This window comes from Armigeres subalbatus, chromosome 2, assembly GCF_024139115.2.
Source record: "Armigeres subalbatus isolate Guangzhou_Male chromosome 2, GZ_Asu_2, whole genome shotgun sequence".
NCBI lineage: Eukaryota > Metazoa > Arthropoda > Insecta > Diptera > Culicidae > Armigeres > Armigeres subalbatus.
In genome coordinates this window covers 120,058,359-120,080,213 of record NC_085140.1, presented here as the reverse complement: position 1 = coordinate 120,080,213, position 21,855 = coordinate 120,058,359, and the positions used below count along the sequence as shown (strand labels likewise).

Below are 21,855 nucleotides of genomic sequence, written 5' to 3'. Positions count from 1 at the left end.
TTCCGCGCCACTGGATTGTCCGTATTGGTTTAAATATTCCATTTCCGGTTCCACTTCTACCGGCAGGGAAAAATCACACCAAAGAAATACAATCGTCGCTCGCCAAATGTAAAAACAAATTAACAACAACTATATCTCAGTTCACGATGTGACAAATATGCGTACATTTTTCGCCTGGCCAGTGAATTTCGCGGCATAAGTGTCACATTCGGGTTTTGATTGATAAAACGTGGAAAAAATAGTTGTTTTTGGAAATGTTTGAGTCCGGCCCAACGAATATGAATATTCTTCTATAGTTTATTGCGTTAAAGTGAATAAAAAAAGCGAAATTTAGCGATAATAGCATGAATATATTTTGAAACTTCAAATGCGTTTTTCTCATTTTTTTCGTTTTGTAACATGTGACATTTATGCGTCCATGGCAGCATAGTTCTTCATCGTAAGTTGTGCAGTCCAGCTGCAATTTACTGTTTTTGGATGTTTCTGCATATATTTTTGCATATAAACTTCCAACGAGTTTAGCACCGCCCAAACGTTTACCGATTTGGCTGAAATTTTGTCCAGAGCATCAGGGCATTAAATAGAACCGAATAAGAGGGCCCATCAAAAAAATTGAAAAAAGTTTTTCCCATACTAATTTGAGCCACCCTATTGTACAAGGATAGATCGAAATTTCTAAATAGTGGATTTATGCAACCAGGAGATATTTGGACTGCAAATCCTGGAAAGGTAGTGGGTTTTATTAACTCAATTATACCGGACTGGGAAAAGACGCGTCTTAGGTTTACTTGACAAATGGTGATCAACCTACAAGATGCGAATACATAGTTAAGAGTAATCAGGGGTATACCAATGGTCGCAGTAGTTCTACGCCCCAACGAAAAAAATCCTGATACTAATGCTAATGTTGTCTTCTGTGAACTTCATTCATTTCATTTATTTAGTCTACATCTAAACAGATAACACTGAATCAACAATTTGACGCCACAATACACGGTTCGAGGCCGCATCTCTCCATCCTCGAATACGCCCCACGCTCGCCAAGTCGTTCTGCACCTGGTCTGACCATCTCGCTCGCTGCGCTCCACGTCGTCTCGTACCTGCCGGATCGGAAGCGAACACCATCTTTGCAGGGCTGCTGTCCGGCATTCTTGCAACATACCCTGCCCATCGTACCCGTCCTGCTTTAGCTACCTTCTGGATACTGGGTTCGCCGTAGAGCTGGGCGAGCTCGTGGTTCATTCTTCGCCGCCACACACTGTCTTCTTGCACACCACCAAAGATGGTCCTAAGCACCCGTCTCTCGAATACTCCGAGTGCTTGCAAGTCCTCCTCGAGCATTGTCCATGTTTCATGTCCGTAGAGGTCAACCGGTTTTATTAGCGTCTTGTATATGACACATTTGGTGCGGTGGCGAATCTTTTTTGACCGCTGTTTCTTCTGGAGCCCGTAGTAGGCCCGACTTCAACAGATGATGCGCCTTCGTATTTCACGACTGACATTGTTATCAGCCGTTAGCAAGGATCCGAGATAGACGAATTCCTCGACCACCTCGAAGGTATCCCCGTCTATCGTAACACTGCTTCCCAAGCGGGCCCTGTCGCGCTCGGTTCCGCCCACAAGCGTGTACTTTGTCTTTGACGCATTCACCACCAGTCCAACTTTTGTTGCTTCACGTTTCAGGCGGGTGTACAGTTCTGCCACCTTTGCAAATGTTCGGCCGACAATGTCCATGTCATCCGCGAAGCAAATAAATTGACTGGATCTGTTGAAAATCGTACCCCGGCTGTTACACCCGGCTCTCCGCATGACACCTTCTAGCGCAATGTTGAACAGCAGGCACGAAAGTCCATCACCTTGTCTTAGTCCCCGGTGCGATTCGAACGAACTGGAGTGTTCGCCCAAAATTTTCACACAGTTTTGCACACCATCCACCGTTGCTTGGATCAGTCTAGTAAGCTTCCCAGGGAAGTTGTTCTCGTCCATAATTTTCCATAGCTCTACGCAGTCTATACTATCGTATGCCGCCTTGAAATTAATAAACAGATGGTGCGTTGGGACCTGGTATTCACGTTATTTTGAAGGATTTGCCGTACAGTAAAGACCTGATCCGTTGTCGAGCGGCCGTCAACGAAGTCGGCTTGATAACTTACCACGAACTCATTCACTAATGGTGACAGACGTCGGAAGATGATCTGGGATATCACTTTGTAGGCGGCATTAAGGATGGTGATCGCTCGAAAGTTCTCACACTCCAGTTTGTCGCCTTTCTTGTAGATGGGGCATATAACCCCTTCCTTCCACTCCTCCGGTAGCTGTTCGGTTTCCCAGATTCTGACTATCCGTTTGTGCAGGCAAGTGGCCAGCTTTTCCGGGCCCATCTTGATGAGCTCAGCTCCGATACCATCCTTACCAGCTGCTTTATTGGTCTTTAGCTGTTGAATGGCATCCTTAACTTCCCTCAAGGTGGGGGCTGGTTGGCTTCCATCGTCCGCTGAACTGACGTAGTCATCTCCTCCGCTGCCTTGACTTTCACTGCCTGTACTCTCAGCGCCATTCAGATGTTCCTCGTAGTGCTGCTTCCACCTTTCGATCACCACACGTTCGTCCGTCAAGATGCTCCCATCCTTATCCCGGCACATTTCGGCTCGCGGCACGAAGCCTTTGCGGGATGCGTTGAGCTTCTGATAGAACTTGCGTGTATCTTGAGAACGGCACAGCTGTTCCATCTCCTCGCACTCCGCTTCTTCCAGGCGGCGTTTCTTCTCCTGAAAAAGGCGGGTCTGCTGTCTCCGCTTCCGTCTATAACGTTCCACGTTCTGCCGGGTACCTTGCTGCAGCGCGACCGCCCGCGCTGCGTCCTTCTCCTCCAGAATCTGTCTGCACTCTTCGTCGAACCAATCGTTCCGTCGACTTCGACCCATATACCCGACGTTGTTCTCCGCTGCGTCGTTAATGGCTGCTTTAACTGTACTCCAGCAGTCCTCAAGAGGGGCCCCATCGAGCTCACCCTCTTCCGGCAACGCTGCCTCGAGATGCTGCGCGTATGCAGTGGCGACATCAGGTTGCTTCAGTCGCTCTAGGTCGTACCGCGGCGGTCGTCGGTACCGAACATTGTTGATGACGGATAGTTTTGGGCGCAGTTTAACCATCACCAGATAGTGGTCAGAGTCGATGTTAGCGCCACGATATGTCCTGACGTCGATAATGTCGGAGAAGTGCCGTCCATCAATCAGAACGTGGTCGATTTGTGATTCTGTCTGCAGTGGTGATCTCCAGGTGTACCGATACGGGAGGCTGTGTTGGAAGTAGGTGCTACGAATGGCCATATTCTTGGAGGCGGCGAAATCAATTAGTCGTAGGCCGTTTTCGTTCGTCAGCCGGTGTGCGCTGAACTTCCCAATAGTCGGTCTAAACTCCTCCTCTTGGCCAACCTGAGCGTTCAAATCTCCTATGATGATTTTGACGTCGTGGCTTGGGCAGCTGTCGTACTCACGTTCCAGCTGCGCGTAGAATGCGTCCTTATCATCATCAGTGCTTCCGGAGTGTGGGCTATGGACGTTGATTATGCTGAAATTGAAGAACCGGCCTTTGATCCTCAACCTGCACATTCTCTCGTTGATCGGCCACCACCCGATCACGCGCCTTTGCATGTCGCCCATCACTATGAAAGCTGTTCCCAGCTCGTGTGTGCTGCCGCAGCTCTGGTAGATGGTATGATTACCTCTAAACGTTCGCACCATTGATCCCTTCCAACAAACCTCCTGCAGCGCTACGATGCCGAATCCACGGTCCTTGAGCACATCGGCGAGTATGCGTGTGCTCCCGATGAAGTTGAGAGATTTGCAGTTCCACGAACCGAGTTTCCAATCGCTAGTCCCTTTTCGTCGCAGTGGTCTTCGCCGATGGTTCCGGTCCGTACTCTCTTGTTGATTGTTCGTTGCTTATGATTTTTAAAGGCTGGCTTGCAGGGCCTGACACCAAACCCCTAAATTTCCGGAGGACCATTCCTCCTTATTTCCGGTGGACCATGGTGCACAGTTTCATTTAGAGTCCCTCGCTGGCACTCGGACGATGATCAGCCGCCCCTAACATGGAGAACAGACGCTGTTGTGAGCCGATCCTGACATGGAGAACAGACGCTCAATAAGATTTGCACCTCCGGAAGGAGCAAACCCCCTTCCCTGTCAGCATACGACCATAGTTCCCACCGGGGTTGGTTACCCGATCTTCCCTAAGGTTGCTCGTATCCCGGCCAGCACCGCGGGGAGGTAGGGATAGGAGTTGCTGGGTAAGAGGCTAAGGACCGCGAGATGGGGTCTATTTTATTCCTTCAGGTACGCGAAGTACCAATGGTACGCTTTACCCAGCATTTGCCGTGCCGTGTTGTTCAGATATATGAGATAATATATTTCTGTGATTAACAAAAGCACCAGAATAATTTGAAAATAGGATGTGCAATCATGGTTTGAGCTAAACTACGAGTCGTCAACACTAGGTTTAATTAGTTTATGTAACTAATGAGGGAACATTTATCACATTCAGGCCTAGATCACAATATATATTTATTCTGGCCTTTGCTTGCCTTCTATTTTAACTATCTTCAAATCTTCCTTCTCAATGCCTATTTCAAATATATCTCTTCTGACAACTATCTTCCTCGCTTTCCATTTTGTTAATAGAAAATGCATTTTAGACATAGCTAATTATTTGAAGAGTTGTAGAAATGCTAGTACCTATTAGGTTGGTAAGAAAATAGATCAGAGTGCGTTTTCATATGATATGCAGATTGTTCGCGAGAATCAGAAGCTTTTGATCTGCTTGTGCGGTCGATATGTGAATAGATTTTATTAATCGCAATGCTGTACTTGAAAACATGCCTCAGAGACGTTTATTTAGGAGTATCAAATTTTCTGTCGGAATTGAGTGAAAAAAGTAGATCATGTTTGTTTGTTGCTTGAAAGACAAATGTTCAGCATTCAGAGGTCTCGTACAGTCGTGATTTATTTAGTAGGCAGAACGATCGGCTGGTCATCACATAATTTGTTCTGCTTTGTGCGGTTAGCAGAACGATCACCCGATCATCGATATGTTGTTCTGATTTGTGCGGGTGAGTAAATTAATTAGAAAGCGAAGATTTAGTCCGCGTCAGTAAGCAGAGAGATCGGCTGGTCATCGAAAATGTTGTTCTGCTTAGTGCGGTCGGTAAATAAATAAAATAATTACACGGCATACCGTTTACCAAAACGAACCCTGCCACAATACCTACCCCATATATCCAACATCCCAGTGATTTCTCGTGGAAGTGTGACTATCATGTCAACATTTTCCTACCCATTCCTTAATTGATCTGCATTCGGACACGGCCGGCGCTGGTATTGATTATTTTTGGGTCACCAGTTCTTACACATTGAAGATGATGTTAGTCCCAAACTTCATCTGTTGATTCTCTGTGTAATTACAGCTGATCTGGCAATAACGGAGTAGCAACCGTGGGCGGTCAATCATGCTCATGCTCATTAGAGTGGGGCGTCATGGTCATGTTTTCAAATCAATGGTTTTTCGAAGCCATTCTGGGTCCCGAACAACTGTGCAGAATTTGGGACCGATTGGTTGCTTCCTCGCTTTCCGCATCGCGTTTGAATTTTGTATGGAAATTAGTATGGGAGAACGTATATTTTTGCATTTCTACTACTAGAGGTTTCAGTTCATCGTAAACCAAGTGGCACATTGCGTTAAAGTATAATCCAAAGGATGCCGAAAAACTTTGCTGAAGAAGGCACATTGCTGGAACGTCCACGAAAAAAGTTATAACGCCTCGAAGATTGAGTGTTCAAACCATATGCAAAAAATCGTTTATTCTGCCAGCACTGCCGAACTACGTAGACAAATAATTTAACTGAGTGTTATTACAAAATAATTGATCTTATAGGGCTTTAGAGCTAATAGGAGCTATTCGGAATCATTTCACAAAGAAAAAAATCCGACAAGAAGGAAAATGGGTTTTGCCCTTCGATAACCATAGGTCGTCCGGTAGTGCTGGCAGAAACATTGATTTTTTGCATATGGTTTGAACAATCAATTTTCGAAACGTAATAACATTTTTTGTATACCTTCCAGCTATGTACCTTCTTCGGCAAAGTCTTTCGGCATCTTCCAGACAATATGCTAACGTATTGAGTCACGTGATTGATGATAAATTGAAGCCGCTAAGAGCAAAAATGTGAAAAAGTACGTTTTCCCATACTAATCTCCATGTAAATTTAAAACGCGATGCGGCATGCGAGGTCACAACCAATCGAGCCCATATTTTGCACAGTTGATTGGGGTCCCAAAACGATTCAGAAAAACCTTGATCTCACATGATCGGACGAAGTTTGCGTTTTTCCATACAACTGCGCTCCACTCTAATGCTCATTCTCATGCTAATGCTAATGAGGGAACATTTATTACAACATACTCTAGTTTGTATTACAGTTGTGATACTATTTTGCGAAAAAAATCCCGGATTCACATGGTGAACAACCACCCTGACTTTTGTTTTGATGGAAAGATAAAGTTATGCCAAGATGTTAAATGCCACCGCACGTTTTACTAATCGTTCATTTACGACAGCCTGGCGGAAACTAAATCGATTCATTTGGCTAAAAGTTTTTTTTTCAAGCATTGCAGTTTCAACCTGCCTTATGATTATTTTATTAATTTTTAGATACATTATTCTTTTTGGCATTACAAACCCCCACTGGGACATTGCCACCTCGCCACCTCGATGTATTTCTAGAACTTTCTATCATTAGCAATCACTAGATAACGTATTTGGAGAAAATTACCGTTCCATTGGGTTTTAAGGGTATTGAGATTATTACAAAATTCTAAATTTCACAAATTAAGATGCACAGAAAATATTTTTAATCAATTTTAAAAAGCCTAATAATATCGCGTATTGAACACCCCTAACTTGATTTTACTATGGAGCGATCTGTCAAACTGTAAGCTAACTGACAAACAGTCAAATTTCCAAAAACATTTAAAATTGATTTTTAACATCAAATTTTTATTCTACGAGTCTGAAAAATATGTTGTAAAGAAAAATGTGTTCTTTCGAATGAATGAAAAAATCAAAATGTTTTTCAAAATTGAAAAGCCCAAGTGGACCCCGTTATTCTTTCCGCCCGACTTTAGTAAAATAATATAGACTCACCCAGTGATATTTACCCCATCACGAACTTTTTCCTTTCTAACAGATGATTCACATAAACAACAGAGACCGGCACTATTAAATGTTCATAAGTCATTTTTCTGTACAATCCATTAAACTTATCACTAACCCATTTAGCACCACCACTTGATTTTAACTTTACAGATACGTACTTCGACCTCAACAATAAGGCCGTCTTCAATGTCTCGTACTTAACTCGATTTGAAGAAAATGATCGCTGCTTATACTATTAATATTACCGTATTCAACTCTAACGTGCAATCTGTGCTGTTATACGCTAGCGAAACATGGTGTGTATCAGTGGAGAACACTCAACGGCTGCAGGTGTTCATTAACAGATGCCTGCGGTATATAATTCGGGCCTCACAACTGGATCTCTAACAACGAGCTCCATCGTCGCTGTCTCAAGAGGCCGATAGCAACAGAAATTCGGGATCGGAAGTGGGGCTGGGTCGGTCACACTCTATTTAAGGGCAGAAACGAAAATATTTTTTTATTTCTAGGAATACTGACATGTCATGTTCTACAAATTTGTAGCGCAGGTTATTCCAATAAATTTTGCTTTTTCTGCAGCTCTTAAGTTGGCTGATTTAGAGCAATTTTACCTAATTGGATTAGGGTGTACCTAAAAAAAACAGTATTTTTGAGTATTAATGAGAAAACAGAACTGTGCAATAAAAATCCTATTCGACTAAATGCTGATGTCATATTAGAAATTTGGAGACAGTACTCGTCGATAGCAAATCCTTCCGCACGCGATGGCATATGAGCAAGTCAAACCACCTTCCTTTTGCCAGTGGAGATATATCAGCTTCCACACTGATATTCTTCCCTCCCCCTTCATACGGGAGCTTGGCAGAAGGAAGGTCGTGCGATATATGCCATCACAAATATTGCCCTCCGCTCGCTTTCAAATCGACTTCTATAAAAACATTCTTCATGCCTGCCGTATCCTAACGGAACTATCAATTCTATACTTTCGCCTCTAATGCTATCATGAACATGTACGTCCAAGTTTGGAAGATGATATTAGCATTTCCATATCATAGTATTTTTGGCCTACTTTTTTTGTTTAAGATTTCTTTGTCTGTGGGTGACTTTTAGAGCTTAAAAAAATGCAACTTTTGATGGGTGAATATGCTCAATATCTTTTTCCGATCAAAAGTTATAATCGTTTTAATAAACTGACCGTAAACAATTTTACTGAAGTCATGTTTTTCAAGTAAATTGATATAACTCGACAACGGAAGAAGATGCAGACGATGTTATTATAGCAAAACATACGTTTTGAAAAGCCACACAAGTCTTCAGAACATGACATTTGTAAAATATGAAAAATGAAATGAGCAGATCATTTTTCACAAATGTCACCTTCTGAAGACTTTTGAGGTTTTACAAAACGCTTGTTTTGCTATAAGAATATCGTCTGTATCTTCTTCCATTGTCGAGTTATATTAATTTACTTGAAAATACATGATTTTAGTAAAATTGGTAAAACTTGAGATAAAAAAATAACATATCTCCAATTTTTTTACATAATAAATAATATGAATTGATCTTTCAAATGACGTGTAAACATATTTTTTTGGTCTGCCCTAACCAAAGATATCAACTTTTGAACAAAATGTAATTTTGACAGAAAAACGATTATAACTTTTGATCGGAAAAAGATATTGAGCATATTTACTCATCAGTTGCATTTTTTGAGCTCTAAAAGTCACCCATAGAAGACTTTTTTGAGAAATCTAAAACAAAAAAGTAGATCGAAAATACTGTTTTTTTAGGTAAATGTACCCTAATCCAATTAGGTAAAATTGCTCTCAAGCAGTCGACTTAAGAGCTATAGAAAAAAGCTTTTTTAGCAAAATTAATTGGAATAAGACTTTGAAGAACATAACATGTCAGTATTGCGAGAAATAAAAAAAAAATACAATTTTTGTATATGATGGGCCACTTTATTTTTTGGTAGCACCATAATGATGGCCTTACTATTTCTAACAATTTTGTAAAACAACAGTTTTTTCTAAAAAATATAGTTTTGAAAATGCATCTTTCCGCGTAAATCTGTATCCTGGACCATAGTGCAATGTCTATAGTTATTTAAGTCTAGAAAACAAAAACCTAACACCACTCCAGAAAAAAAAAACTCAAATTAATTCATCATACTTCTGCTCGCAAAATTATGAATACCCACCTATTCAAAAAAAAAAAAAAACAAATAGCACGCTTCTGCGCAAACAAGAGGCGGCAGCGCCATAAGACAAAAAATACAAAAACCCCCGACAACAGGGTTACGTTTCAATATCCCACCGTTATGAGAAGCAAAATAATCTAAATCCGCAACATTAAATGCTCGATTCCTACTTCTCTTCTTCTATCCTATTTAGTCAGTTGACTCTAAACGATGAACTATTAGAATGCCAGTTTACTTCCTGTGTCCAACAATTTGCATTTGGTTTAAATACTCAGGCAATTTCCTTTTTCTATGGTTTGTGTCCCATTGACCATAATTCACCCAGAGGGAGTGTTACGGCTAGTTATTTCAATCAGTCTATTCACTTTTTATCAAAAGTCTGACTTATTCCGCCGACCGACATATCGATAAAATATTCTTAAGCTCAAATGCGCCGCGTGTTTGATTAACTTTGAGCCTAATTCACCGAGGAGATTTAAAAATGAACGGGATTGTTCAAACACGCTGATCTGTTGATCTATGAACGGAAACAAAGCAAAGCAAATTAGGGGCAGTAAGCAGCCATCGACTTCGTGGTTGACCTAAATACACCAAAACGTGCTATTCAGGTTCTGAGAACCACTACATAATATCTATCAAGTTAATTTTCTACACAGAACATATCGTCAAAGTCTACGGGCGAAATATATCTCCAAGAAGGATAGCTATGTAGGGGAAATGGCGGCTTTGGCAGGTTTGGTTCTATTATTGTCAGGGGGGTTCACTATAACTAATTATGCTCAAATTTGGCCTAAAGATTCTTTGCAAATCAAAGAATATTGTAGCAAATTTTGTCAACAAAAACCCCTGACAATAATAGAACAAAACCTGCCAAAGCCGTCGTTTCCCCTAATTAGTTTTTTTTTATTACATCGCTTTCATATCTATCCTATCCATAAACAAGTAGATGGAATGCAAATTCGTTTCTAGTATAAATATCCAGCAGGGAGCACGCATGATAGCCTAAAAAACAACGAAATAATGATTCATTCTTTATTTTCGAAAATAAGATGAACGTGTCGGCGAAAGGTTGATGATGGGGCGGCTCCCCTATTCATCGTCAACCTAATCTCGGTAAATAGTGTGTAATTTATTCGGAACATCATCGCGGTATAGCTTCCAAAGGAATGATGTGATTACCTATATGCTAATGTTTGTTCTTCTGAACAACTTCTTTAAAACTTCCATTGGTCGCGGAAGATTAGTTGGCTATAAATATCGGCTACATTATCATGAAGCCATTCAGTGCATATCACCGCCCCGTTCGAACCTATTCATTATGAACAAATTAGTGCTGCTAACGTTCGTAGTTTTGTGTGCGATATGTTATTTAAGTTCAGTCGACGGTAGTCCCAACCCAAAGAGAAAGCATCATCACCATCACAGCGATACCTCGGAAGAGAAATCAGTCAAAAACCGCAAAGGTGGCGAAAAAGGAAAACGGAAGAATGATTCGTCCTCGGAGGAAAGCAACGAGTCACACGAAAAGAAGGCCAGCAGAAGGAAGGGCCCTGGAAGGGACCGCTACAAGAATCGACGTAGGACGTCTACGACTACCTCTACAACAACAACTACACCTGCTACTTCCAGTAGTAGCTCAACGACCCAGGCCACACCTTCATCAACGACGACGACGACGACCGTTAGTACGCCGAGTTCTTCTACGCCCTTGAGTTCAACCACAACGCAGGCAACACCGGCTGCAAAGAGCGAAAACGCAATTAGCAGTACTAACCCTAGCACCACAACCACTACTACTACTACGCCACCAACCACATCAACAACGACTACTGCACCACCTACAACATCAACAACAACTGCTGGGCCAACGACAACATCATCAACAACTACTACTGGGTCAACTACTACATCATCAACAACTACTGGGCCAACGACAACATCATCAACAACTGCTGGCCCAACGACAACATCATCAACAACAACTACTGGCCCAACGACAACATCAACAACTACGCCAAAACCAGAATAAGATGAGTAAACCCGAGAAGAAAATTGCAAGATGGGACGAAGGTCATTAAATCGTCAAATTAAATAAAAATCTATGAGGTAGACTAGGAAGCTTAAATGCCTTATCCGAAAGTGCTGCTAACGAAGGATGATGCCCAGTTAACATTCTTCCTTAAGTTGTATTTCTGGTTATTTCAAATGAAGTGCTTAGGGAGGGCAGTGCCAGTGGTGGAAATGCTAGGAACCCTGTGGTTTCAAGATGGCTCCCAATCAGAAAGTTTTTCTCTACATGCTGTAGTACTCCGCAATTAAAAAAGCCTGTCATCTTCGACGCACTCAATTTGTCATAAACCAATAAATAAATAAGTGCGGGGAGAGACCAAAACGGTTGGGTTCATTAGCACATTTTTATTAGCGCAGTTTGTGTTGTACCATTAATGCAGAATCCAGTGGGGAATGATAATGCGATAGGAGAAAAAACGGCTTTGGCAAGTTTTGTTCTTCTACTGTCAGAGTGGGGCCTTCCTTAGCTTTGCGGTTAAGATGCGCAACTGGGTTCGATCGATTACCGGTCCGGTCCAGGAAATGTTCGTGTTGGACATTGTCTCGACTTACCTGGGCAAAAGCTGCGAGGCGACAATGTCCCAGTGGGGTATGGTATACCAACCAAGAAGAAGTGTATTTTAAAGATCAACATTCGGAAACTCGACAATTTTTTTTTATTCTTTAGCCCTAAGCTGGCTCACCTCAGAACTCGACAACTTGTTTATGTACAAAGCAACCATCGGGTCAAAATTGATACAATAGGCCATTTTTGATACAAAACGTTTCCCAGCAAAATCAAAGGGGGTCTGTTAGGCACACAAACTAACGAGCAAGCGCTCTATAGAAAGCTTGCCACATACGTCATTTACCGTATATTTTTTTATCGGTTTGTTCTTTTCTTTCATCATGGAATGCCGTAGACCAGTGGTTCTCAATCTGGGGTACATGTACCCCGGGCGGTACCTTTACTTATTCCAGGGGGTACCTGAGATGAAAAAGGATAATGGCGAATGTTGTATTATTACAGCAGAAGAAAACTGTCCATCGAACTTTACACAATTGTGTTTAAACCTGTTGCACGTGGTTATTTGGACATATTAACGCATATAGAACAATCTGTAGTTGCTACTCGGCAATTGACTCGAACTATAATAAAGTGGGGCCAATAACCAACACGTAGTGCTGAGAAGTTTTTTTTATTTGCAATGTGCAAAGGGATGGAATTTGGATTTGGTATAGACTTTCTGCCAACCTATGCGGTTTGCATGTTTTGTATGATAATTTTGTATTAATAATTTTGGCGGCTTTGCGAGTATGGTTTCCGTAAATTCCTCTCAATGTTGAAAATGAGAACAAATCTGCATTTCTGAAATTGCCAATTGAGTGGAGAAACTTATGATTTGAAATAGGGATTTTAAAAAGAATTTATGCTTAACAATTCCGAGAGGGTTTGTTGATGACCATATAGGGGAAACGACGGCTTTGTCAGGTTTTGTTCTATTCAGGGGGGTCTTTGTCGACCAAATTTTATGAAATTTGGCCACAATATTCTTTAACATGCAAATAATGTTTAGGCCAAATTTGAACATAATTAGTTATAGAAAACCCCCCTAACAATAATAGAACAAAACCTGCCAAAGCCGTCATTCCCCCTATCTGAATTTTTGATTTGGCGAGAAATAATATTTCACAAAAGTTTAAAAACATCCCTAATTGAAGAGGTTTTTCATCTTCTTCAATGGCTCTACATTTCAAGAATTTGTTCTCTTCCGCTTTAAGAAACAATATAAAAAGGCATAATTCTCGCTTGACATGTACGTTACAAGACATGAGAACAACTGTACCGCAACCTGATACAAGTGTGATCGAAAAATTATCCAAATAGCAGCTGCAACTGAAAAGCTATGATGAAACACATGGTTCTCGTTTTCGCGCTGCTACGTAAAAATAGAAGTTTAAAGGAATATCATAAAATGTGAGTCCTAAATTCGATCATTCTTGTATCAGTCTGTGATATAAGCCACTCATGGTCCGCTACTTATCGTAAATGTACAATGCTCAAGTCTGGCCCTGTAAAATAGATCTTGATTCCAGAATAATTCTTAGCAATAATCTTTCTTGAGTTTCTATGGTTTTGAGTAGATTTTGGGAATTCTGAAGAATTTTAATAATAGCTGAATTACATATCGTCTTTAAAATCAAATATGAAAAACCTCTTGTGGTCTCGAGTGGCCTTGCGAGCAAGGGCGTAGGATTGTCCGGTCTAGGTTGTTTCGGGTTGGAAACATCCTCGATTCCCTGGGCATAGTGCATCCATTGTACTTGCCACACAAGATACATACTCATACAATGGCGTTCCACGTTCTTCCGGGTTCCTTGTTGCAGCGCGACCGCCCGCGCTGCGTCCTTCTCCTCCAGAATCTCGTTGAACCAATCGTTCCGTCGACTTCATCCCACGTACCCGACGTTGTTCTCCACTGCGTCGTTAATGGCTGCTTTGACTGTATTCCAGCAGTCCTCAAGAGGGGCCCCTTCGAGCTCACCCTCTTTCGACCCTCGAGATGCTGCGCGTATGCAGTGGAGACATCAGGTTGCTTCAGTCGCTCTAGGTCTTACCGCGTGTTGCGAGATGTATGACGATTTATATGCAATTTTTTAGAGGATTCATACAAAAATTGTGAGATAGGGAGAGGAGTGATGAAATGGTCAAATTTTGCGTTACGTAATTAGTGGACTCGCCACGCGAAACCTGATATATTTTTATCTCCATAGTTTTTTGGTTTAAAAAAACACAACGTTTTTATCGTTTGAAGTTTACATTTCAAGGACCCCCTCCCTCTTTCAGAGCTACGTAATCTTTAAATATTCCACAATATACTTTCAGGCTTTTTGTGTTAATAAATACTTAAAACCCATGATTGTGAAAGTGCGTACTCTTACCCCACCCAATGTGCACTCTTACCCCACAGGTGGGGTAAGAGTGCGTTTTTTAGGTGTCTTTTAATAAGGGTTCTGTTAAAACGAATTTAATTATATCCATTATTTTTTCCACAGAGTAACATAAAGGAAGCGTATACGAATCGTCGACATTGATTTCATGTGCTGAAGCTTGTTTCATAAGGTCCCCATGTTTGATTGAAAACTAAGGCCGTACTCGTGCCCCACTCTACTCTAATTGTAATTGTCTATTTGCAAAGGAGACACATATTTAATCCAAAATTTTCACATCCCCATTCCCCAACATTCCCCACGTGCCGACGCAGCGTTACTCGGCGTTGAATCAGGCTGGGAATGCACACAACAAGCGGTATTTAATTTGCCGCAAAACTTCTACCGTCAAACCTATCTGTCACGCCAAATGTCATCCGCCTGCCAGCTGTTGTCAGTCTGTCATTTTCCATTCTCTTCCAATATGAATCGAGTTATCGATTCACATAAAGACATCAAACGTGAAACGTCTCCAAACAAGATTCAATGGGTAATGCTATTCAAAACATTCCATGAGCTTTCTATATGATGACAGACTAGAGAAAACACCTCAGTAGTATTCCAAAATAAAATGTTCCATTGATGCTATCTAGTAGAGAGAAGAAAAATCAACTCGCTGTCGATTTTAAAGTAAGTTCAACAGTCACTCTCACCCATTACTTCTAAAATCAAAAGTTTGAACTTTCGAAATTAATTGTAGGGCTGTGAAAATGAAATCGTGCCACACAATGCGACTGTTTAAAAACACGTTTTCAATAAAGAGAGGCAGAAATTTGCCATTGCTTTGCTTAATCCCAAAATATTTTCTACAATCATAATGAATAAATATGGTTACAATTTCATAATTCTGTTTATTCTCTATTTCCAACTTACATTCATTACTTTATAGGAGGCGATAAAACTTGAATAATAGTGGATCCAGGCATTCAATTGTTCTTGTCTTGAATAGAGCATCTGTTGGGTTTGGGGTACGATTTTTTATTACTCCATTTATGGGCTAAATAGGATCGAATCATTTTGTTCCGGAATAAAAAGTTATTAAACATTTTGGTCATATATTGCAGCCGCTCCCACAAATTAGGCACTCAAAATACTCCTCAAAAAGCATCACAAGCGGTTGCAAGCGTGTTGATAATCTTCCAAAGAAGTGCAATCTGAATGCCAAACAAAAGGGAAGTCGTAATCATCATTGCAATTTTCACTCCACTGCAACACGGACCGATCGCAGTAGCGTTGCCCACAACACTTGAAGAGACGCATTGATTCCGGAGTCTTATTGCGGCTCACCACCATCTCATCATCTGGTCTCGTTTCTTTTTGCAATTCCAATCCACATTATTTGACGACATCCTTCCGTTGACATTCCTAAAAACATGTACATCTATCAGCAATAGAAAAGCTAAGATATAGGAACTTCGGTATCAAACTTACATTTAAAAATTTTTCCCATGGCGGAACTGGTACCGCCTGCCTTGGTCTCGGCCTTGGTGTATACAGGGTTCCACGGAATGCACTTTGTTGGTTGAATTTTAGCTGCTCCATCATTTAGTTTAAAACTGCCATATCACCGTCTGTTTAGAAATTAATTTATTCTGATAAAGTTTTTATAATCAACGTCACTACACTATCGCGCACATATTTCCGTTGACTTTGACTTTATCCACCAGCATGGGGAGGTTGCTTGTCAGTTCTTTCCAAAGGTGTTTTGGTCGCGACTGGTATTAACATAAGAAAGAAACAACAAAGAAAGAAACGCTCTAAACTACTACTATTATTCAAAAAAGTTAGCAAACTAATTTGCGAAACCAAAATGAACTGATTTGCGAAGTATTTTTGTTTGTTTTGATTTCGCTCTGACACATTCTTTCTGCAGATTTTTCCATTAGAAATCTTAGTGCTGTCCAATGAACAGCTCGAAGTAGCTCGAAGTTGTTCCCGTCCTGCTCGTTCTTTTTTGTCAACAAACGGGCATGAGCAGGACAGGGAGAAACTTCGAGCTACTTCGAGCTCTCATTGGACAGCACTCTTGTTGGTAATAAAAAGAAATAGAGAAATGTAAAAAAAAATACTCGCGTGCACGCTGCGTTCCTGTGGGGAATGGACCAATCAATAAGCAAAAACTGCCGCTATGAAATGAGCAGATCGCGCCACCGTAGACATGTTCTGTCAAACACACACGAATAGAAATATGCGTATACAGTGGCGCCGTTGTTTTGATGCGGTGAGTCCAAAATGAGTTACCTTGATTGATCCATTGCGGTGACTTTGCGGTAGCTCTCGCCGCAAATGAGACGCGTGTCGACGCCGCGTTGACGCTACGTGCACGCAAGTTCAAAACCGCTACGTGGGCTGCGTGAACGTGGCGTTGAAAAAACGCAGGTGTGCATCGGTGCGGCCACGCTGCGTTACCGCTTTTTCCCGATGCACACATGCGTCCTTTTAACGCCGTGTGCACGCAGCGTTGAAAAGACGCTACGTGGGCATTGGGCCTTAGGTGTGGCATCTCACCCGGAATTGATTTTTTTTAATGTAAATAGTAAAGCCCAATTTTTTTTTCGATAAAAGTTAGAATCAAAAGATAAAACAGTCAGACATAAGTGCTGTCCAATGAGAGCTTGAAGTAGCTCGAAGTTTCTCCCTGTCCTGCTCATGCCCGTTTGTTGACAAAAAAGAACGAGCAGGACGGGAACAACTTCGGGCTACTTCGAGCTGCTCATTGGACAGCACTATAATGTTATTATTATTATTAGAGTTTTGACACTACTACGGGCTTGACGCCTACTACGGCACTACGGGCTCCAGAAGAAACTGCGGTCGAAAAAGATTCGCCACCGCACCAGATGTGTCATGTACAAGACGCTTATAAGACCGTTTGTCCTCTACGGACATGAAACATGGACAATGCTCGAGGAGGACTTGCAAGCACTCGGAGTATTCGAGAGACGTGTGGTTAGGACCATCTTTGGCGGTGTGCAAGAAGACGGTGTGTGGCGGCGAAGAATGAACCATGAGCTCGCCCAACTCTACGGTGAACCCAGTATCCAGAAGGTAGCTAAAGCCGGAAGGGTACGATGGGCAGGACATGTTGCAAGAAAGCTGGACAGCAACCCTGCAAAGATGGTGTTCGCTTCCGATCCGGCAGGTACGAGACGGCGTGGAGCGCAGCGAGAGAGATGGGCAGACCAGGTGCAAAACGACTTGGCGAGCGTGGGGCGTATCCGAGGATGGAGAGATGCGGCCTCGAACCGTGTATAGTGGCGTCAAATTGTTGATTCAGTGTTATCTGTTTAGATGTAAACCAGTGATCCCCAAAGTGCGGCCCGCGGGCCGCATGCGGCCCTCAAAGCCTTTTCCTGCGGCCCGCGAAGAATTTCTGGGAATACACTACATGTGGCCCATTGATAAGCATTACATGACAGCAAAAGCATTTCAACATTCCTATTTTTTTTTCAGTGTACTCGGGAACCTGATGTTGAAGCACGATTTATGTATCGTGAATAGTTTCATAATTATGATTCAAGAAATTCGTTACACTGGATTTTGTTTTTACACGATTTACATTTTTTCAATTTTGCACTCATCCTGAATGTTTAAAGCATATTAATTATCATGTGATTTTTCTTTGATTTATTCTGGATTTTTTGAAACATGTTGCGAAGATTTTGGTGGCAAGTTGAAGTCACACGATCAAAAACACGAGCGAAAAAAAATCGTGTAAAAACAAAATCCTGTGTACTTTATACATAGATGTTATGTAGGCTGACACCAAAATACACTTCGATGTTATCGCCAAGGGATATGATATTTGTATTTAATCACCGGTTTGAAGGAACTAAATATTGAACTACAGGTAAAAATAATATTGTGATACACTGCTCCGTAATAATAAGTATGCTTAAAAAAAATGTACACTGGATTCTGTTTTTACACGATTTACATTTTCTCAATTTTCCACTCATCCTAAATGGTAAAGGTATATTATTTATCATGTGATTTTTCTTTGATTTATTCTGGATTTTTTGAAACATCTTGCGAAGAGTTTGGTGGCAAATTGAAGTCACACGATCAAAAATACGAGCGAAAAAAAATCGTGTAAAAACAAAATCCTGTGTACTAAACTTTTGTTGAAATTTTATTGCCTCCAAAAAATACGTTGGCTATGGATTTTGTTCAGAATACCATTCGAATTCTTTTCAGAATCACATTCAGATTCTTTTCAGAACCTTCAAACGGATCCTGATCAAAGTCCCAAACGGATAATGTTCAGAATTTCTAATAGAATCCTGAACTCTATTCAGAATTTCTAACGAATTCTGAAAAAAATCTGCTCTGAATCTCGAGAATTCAAAACGGATTTTGTTTAAAATTTCTAACGGATTCTGTTTAGAATTTCGAACGAATTTTGCTCAGAATCCGAAGTGAATGCTTCTTAGAATCTAAAGAGGATCTGCTCAAAATACCGATTGGGTTTTTCTTTGATCCCTTTTGTAATTTACTACGACAAGTTAATGTGAACAATAAATCTCGAGCATAAATAAAACATAAGATCGAAATTACAGAATCGGTCGACATATGAGCAGTTGGAAAAACAGTTTAAAATAGTTTCTATCAGCTAAGCTGAAAAGATGTAATGACGAAAATACAATTTCTTGTGTCAATTCCGCTACTAATGGATCTAAAAGTCAGCTACGGCGATAACACGTTATGTCATTACAAGTACATATTTTATTTGAACAAGATTCACAGAAATGAAATATTTTGTTCAAATATACAATAATCTGTAAAATGCATTATGAACTGAAAAACAAATGTTGCAAATATACTGCGGCCCACTCCAACAGCTCAAAATTTCTATGCGGCCCTTTATAGACAGCATGCTGGGGACCACTGATGTAAACTAAATAAATGAAAAAATGATAGAGTTTTCCAGCCAAAATGCTGGAAATTTTTACCTACCCGGGCAATATGAATGCCAAATGGGATTGAGCTCTGTGGATCCAATTCGTTGGTTGACTTCAAATCTATATATTATCTGTGCAGCTCAAAACCGCAGCTCAAAAATATTCGCGAAAATCAAATTTTCTCCTGTTAGTCGCAAGTTTCACTACTGCGCATCTGGTGCGCTATATAGCGCATCTAGTTGCGAACAATGTGCACTAGTTGCGCCATGATGCGCTATAAGTTGAACGCGAATAAAATCAGTTTTCGCGAGTTCGAAATTCGATTTTCAACTGGAAGCATAATAATAAAAATGAAATGGGCTGTGTTCGTATCCGCATAACTCGAAAACGGCTGGATGGATTTTCATCATTCTCTCCGCAAATATGTTCGTTATCGTTTCCGACGGGTTTATAAGATATTTCCTCATGCAAAAATCCCGAGTAAGGTTGAGTAAATCGTGAAAAATTAAAATTAAGAATCGTATGGAAATTTCGCATGGGCTGTTTACAACGAGCATTTTCGCCTACTATGCAGGACAACGTCTGCCGGGTCGACTAGTGATATATAAAATAAGCATTTTTATAGGTGCCACATCTGCTCCAACTCCAATGCCAAGTCGTGTTACTTATTTATCTTATTGGAGAATATTGATTGAACATTTGGGTTTATTCCACGCTTAGAGTAACGTGGGGGCAGCAGGGACTATGTCCAAGGGATTGACGATCCCTCCTCAGGCCAACTGCGAGTTGTGGTGCCTGCCTAGGTTGTGGTGGGTTTTGACAGTGGCCAAAAAGCTGCATGTACCGACAAGCAGGCTCCGCTCAAAGCGCAGAAGCCCAAGTCGTGGTGTTAGGTGGGACACTAAACATACCTGATACGATGGCCCACTGACGAAACAGGAAGTTTGCGCAGCCCTAATAAGCCGCCTGTAAACCCACATTGGTCTACAGTAGCCTTGCGGCCAAAGGCGTAGGATTTCCAATCCGGAGATGGTGAGTTCGATTCTCGGAGGAGGAAGTGACAGGAGAAGGCAGTATATGGTGATGATTGCTAGAAGTAAGCCGAAAACAAGTCTGAGCGCGAAATTATTTCATATTACCGTGGCATGTGATCTAAAGACCTCTGTGGCCACTCGTTTCGAGAACGTCCCGAGAACAGCCGCCGAGTGTGCTACAAATTCGATCCGATTTTGACAGGACTCCGGTAAGCCCAGCCAAATATTATAAGTAATGCAAAACAAGTGCCACATAGCCGGCGTCTTAGTGACCATTACCAGCCTTGGCTGCCACCTCGCCCGAGCTTACTGTTCCGCGTGTCCAGTAATCTGGTAACATCGATCGATCCGGAAGAACTCTGGTTTTGGCGCTAATTTCGTCCTCTAATCGAGCTACCAAGCCATGAGAGTCGCCTTCGAAGCCGCGTCACCTTGTCGTGTAACCGCCAAGCCGCCTTCCGCTATCACCTCACCGCCAAGTTGCTACCGCCTAACCTAAGTTGTGTCACCTCCAAGGAATGTAAAATAACAACATTGCCAATGACAACAACATTGTCCTCTTTTGTAAATGTTGGGACAAACTCAACTCGCAATAAGCGTTTGTCCCAAACTGCAACAGAATAGGACAATGATCGCCTGTCGCTCATTTTGAGAAGTAGTCGGTTTCCGATGATGTTTTTGGTTAAATCAGTATCAATTATCATAGCTTAGACATAAACTTAATCATCTGTACACATGATTTGTGTTTTACTTCTGAAATATACAAGTTATCGCAGTTTGAAAAGTTCACAACAATTACCTCTCCATTAGACCTCTTCATGTTTTCAAAAAGTGTCAAAAATTCAACCGGTCAACCCAAAATCACAATTCTTATGTAAAAATAAGCTTCCTGTAAAATTTTCAGCTAATTCGGATAAAATTTTGAGGTGGCTCAAGCCGATTTAGTGTTTCTGGGCTATTTTAGATTTTGAAAAAAAATCTAACAAGAGATATAAACGCCAAAATCATCGCAACAGCCTCTAAACGGAAGCTTTTGGTGTGCTCTACAATTCGTGTCGACATTTAGATTCGTTCCGTTCACGTTTTGACCATGTGAAAGGGATTTTCATATTTTTAGGTGCATAAAAACACGGTTTTCTTCAAAAGTCGTTCTTCTACAAAATTCTTGAATTTAATATAAATCCTTACTAATTTATTATAGTATTATTCCTATTTTGTTCTGGATACTTGAATAATATGATTGTCAATATGCGATTTACCGTTAAATTCTAAAAAATCACAAGCTGAACATTTGTCATAAATTTGCATGTTAGGGCAAACGTTCAAACAAGTTATTCGAACAAAACATAAATCAAATCATGTGATATTTGATGCTTACAACAAACGACTTCTAACTTTGGTTCATTTCACCAAATGTCTGTATGCTTTTACCATTGAGTGCATCGTAGTAACCAGTGAAATCAAAGC

At 41.1% G+C, this 21,855-nt stretch overlaps 1 protein-coding gene across 1 annotated transcript; it reads left to right on the top strand.

Annotated features, from left to right (window-relative positions):
• Nucleotides 1–10,708: 10,708 nt before the first annotated feature.
• On the top strand, nucleotides 10,709–11,524 carry LOC134215024 (salivary glue protein Sgs-3-like). The gene has a single exon (XM_062694287.1). The coding sequence runs from the start codon at nucleotides 10,732–10,734 to the stop codon at nucleotides 11,440–11,442; it is 711 nt and encodes a 236-aa protein (XP_062550271.1). The 5' UTR covers nucleotides 10,709–10,731; the 3' UTR covers nucleotides 11,443–11,524.
• The last annotated feature ends 10,331 nt before the right edge of the window (nucleotides 11,525–21,855 follow it).

Bases quoted from the DNA above. Each gene is read 5' to 3' on its own strand.
- LOC134215024 (XM_062694287.1), top strand. From the start codon at position 10,732: ATGAACAAATTAGTGCTGCTAACGTTCGTAGTTTTGTGTGCGATATGT.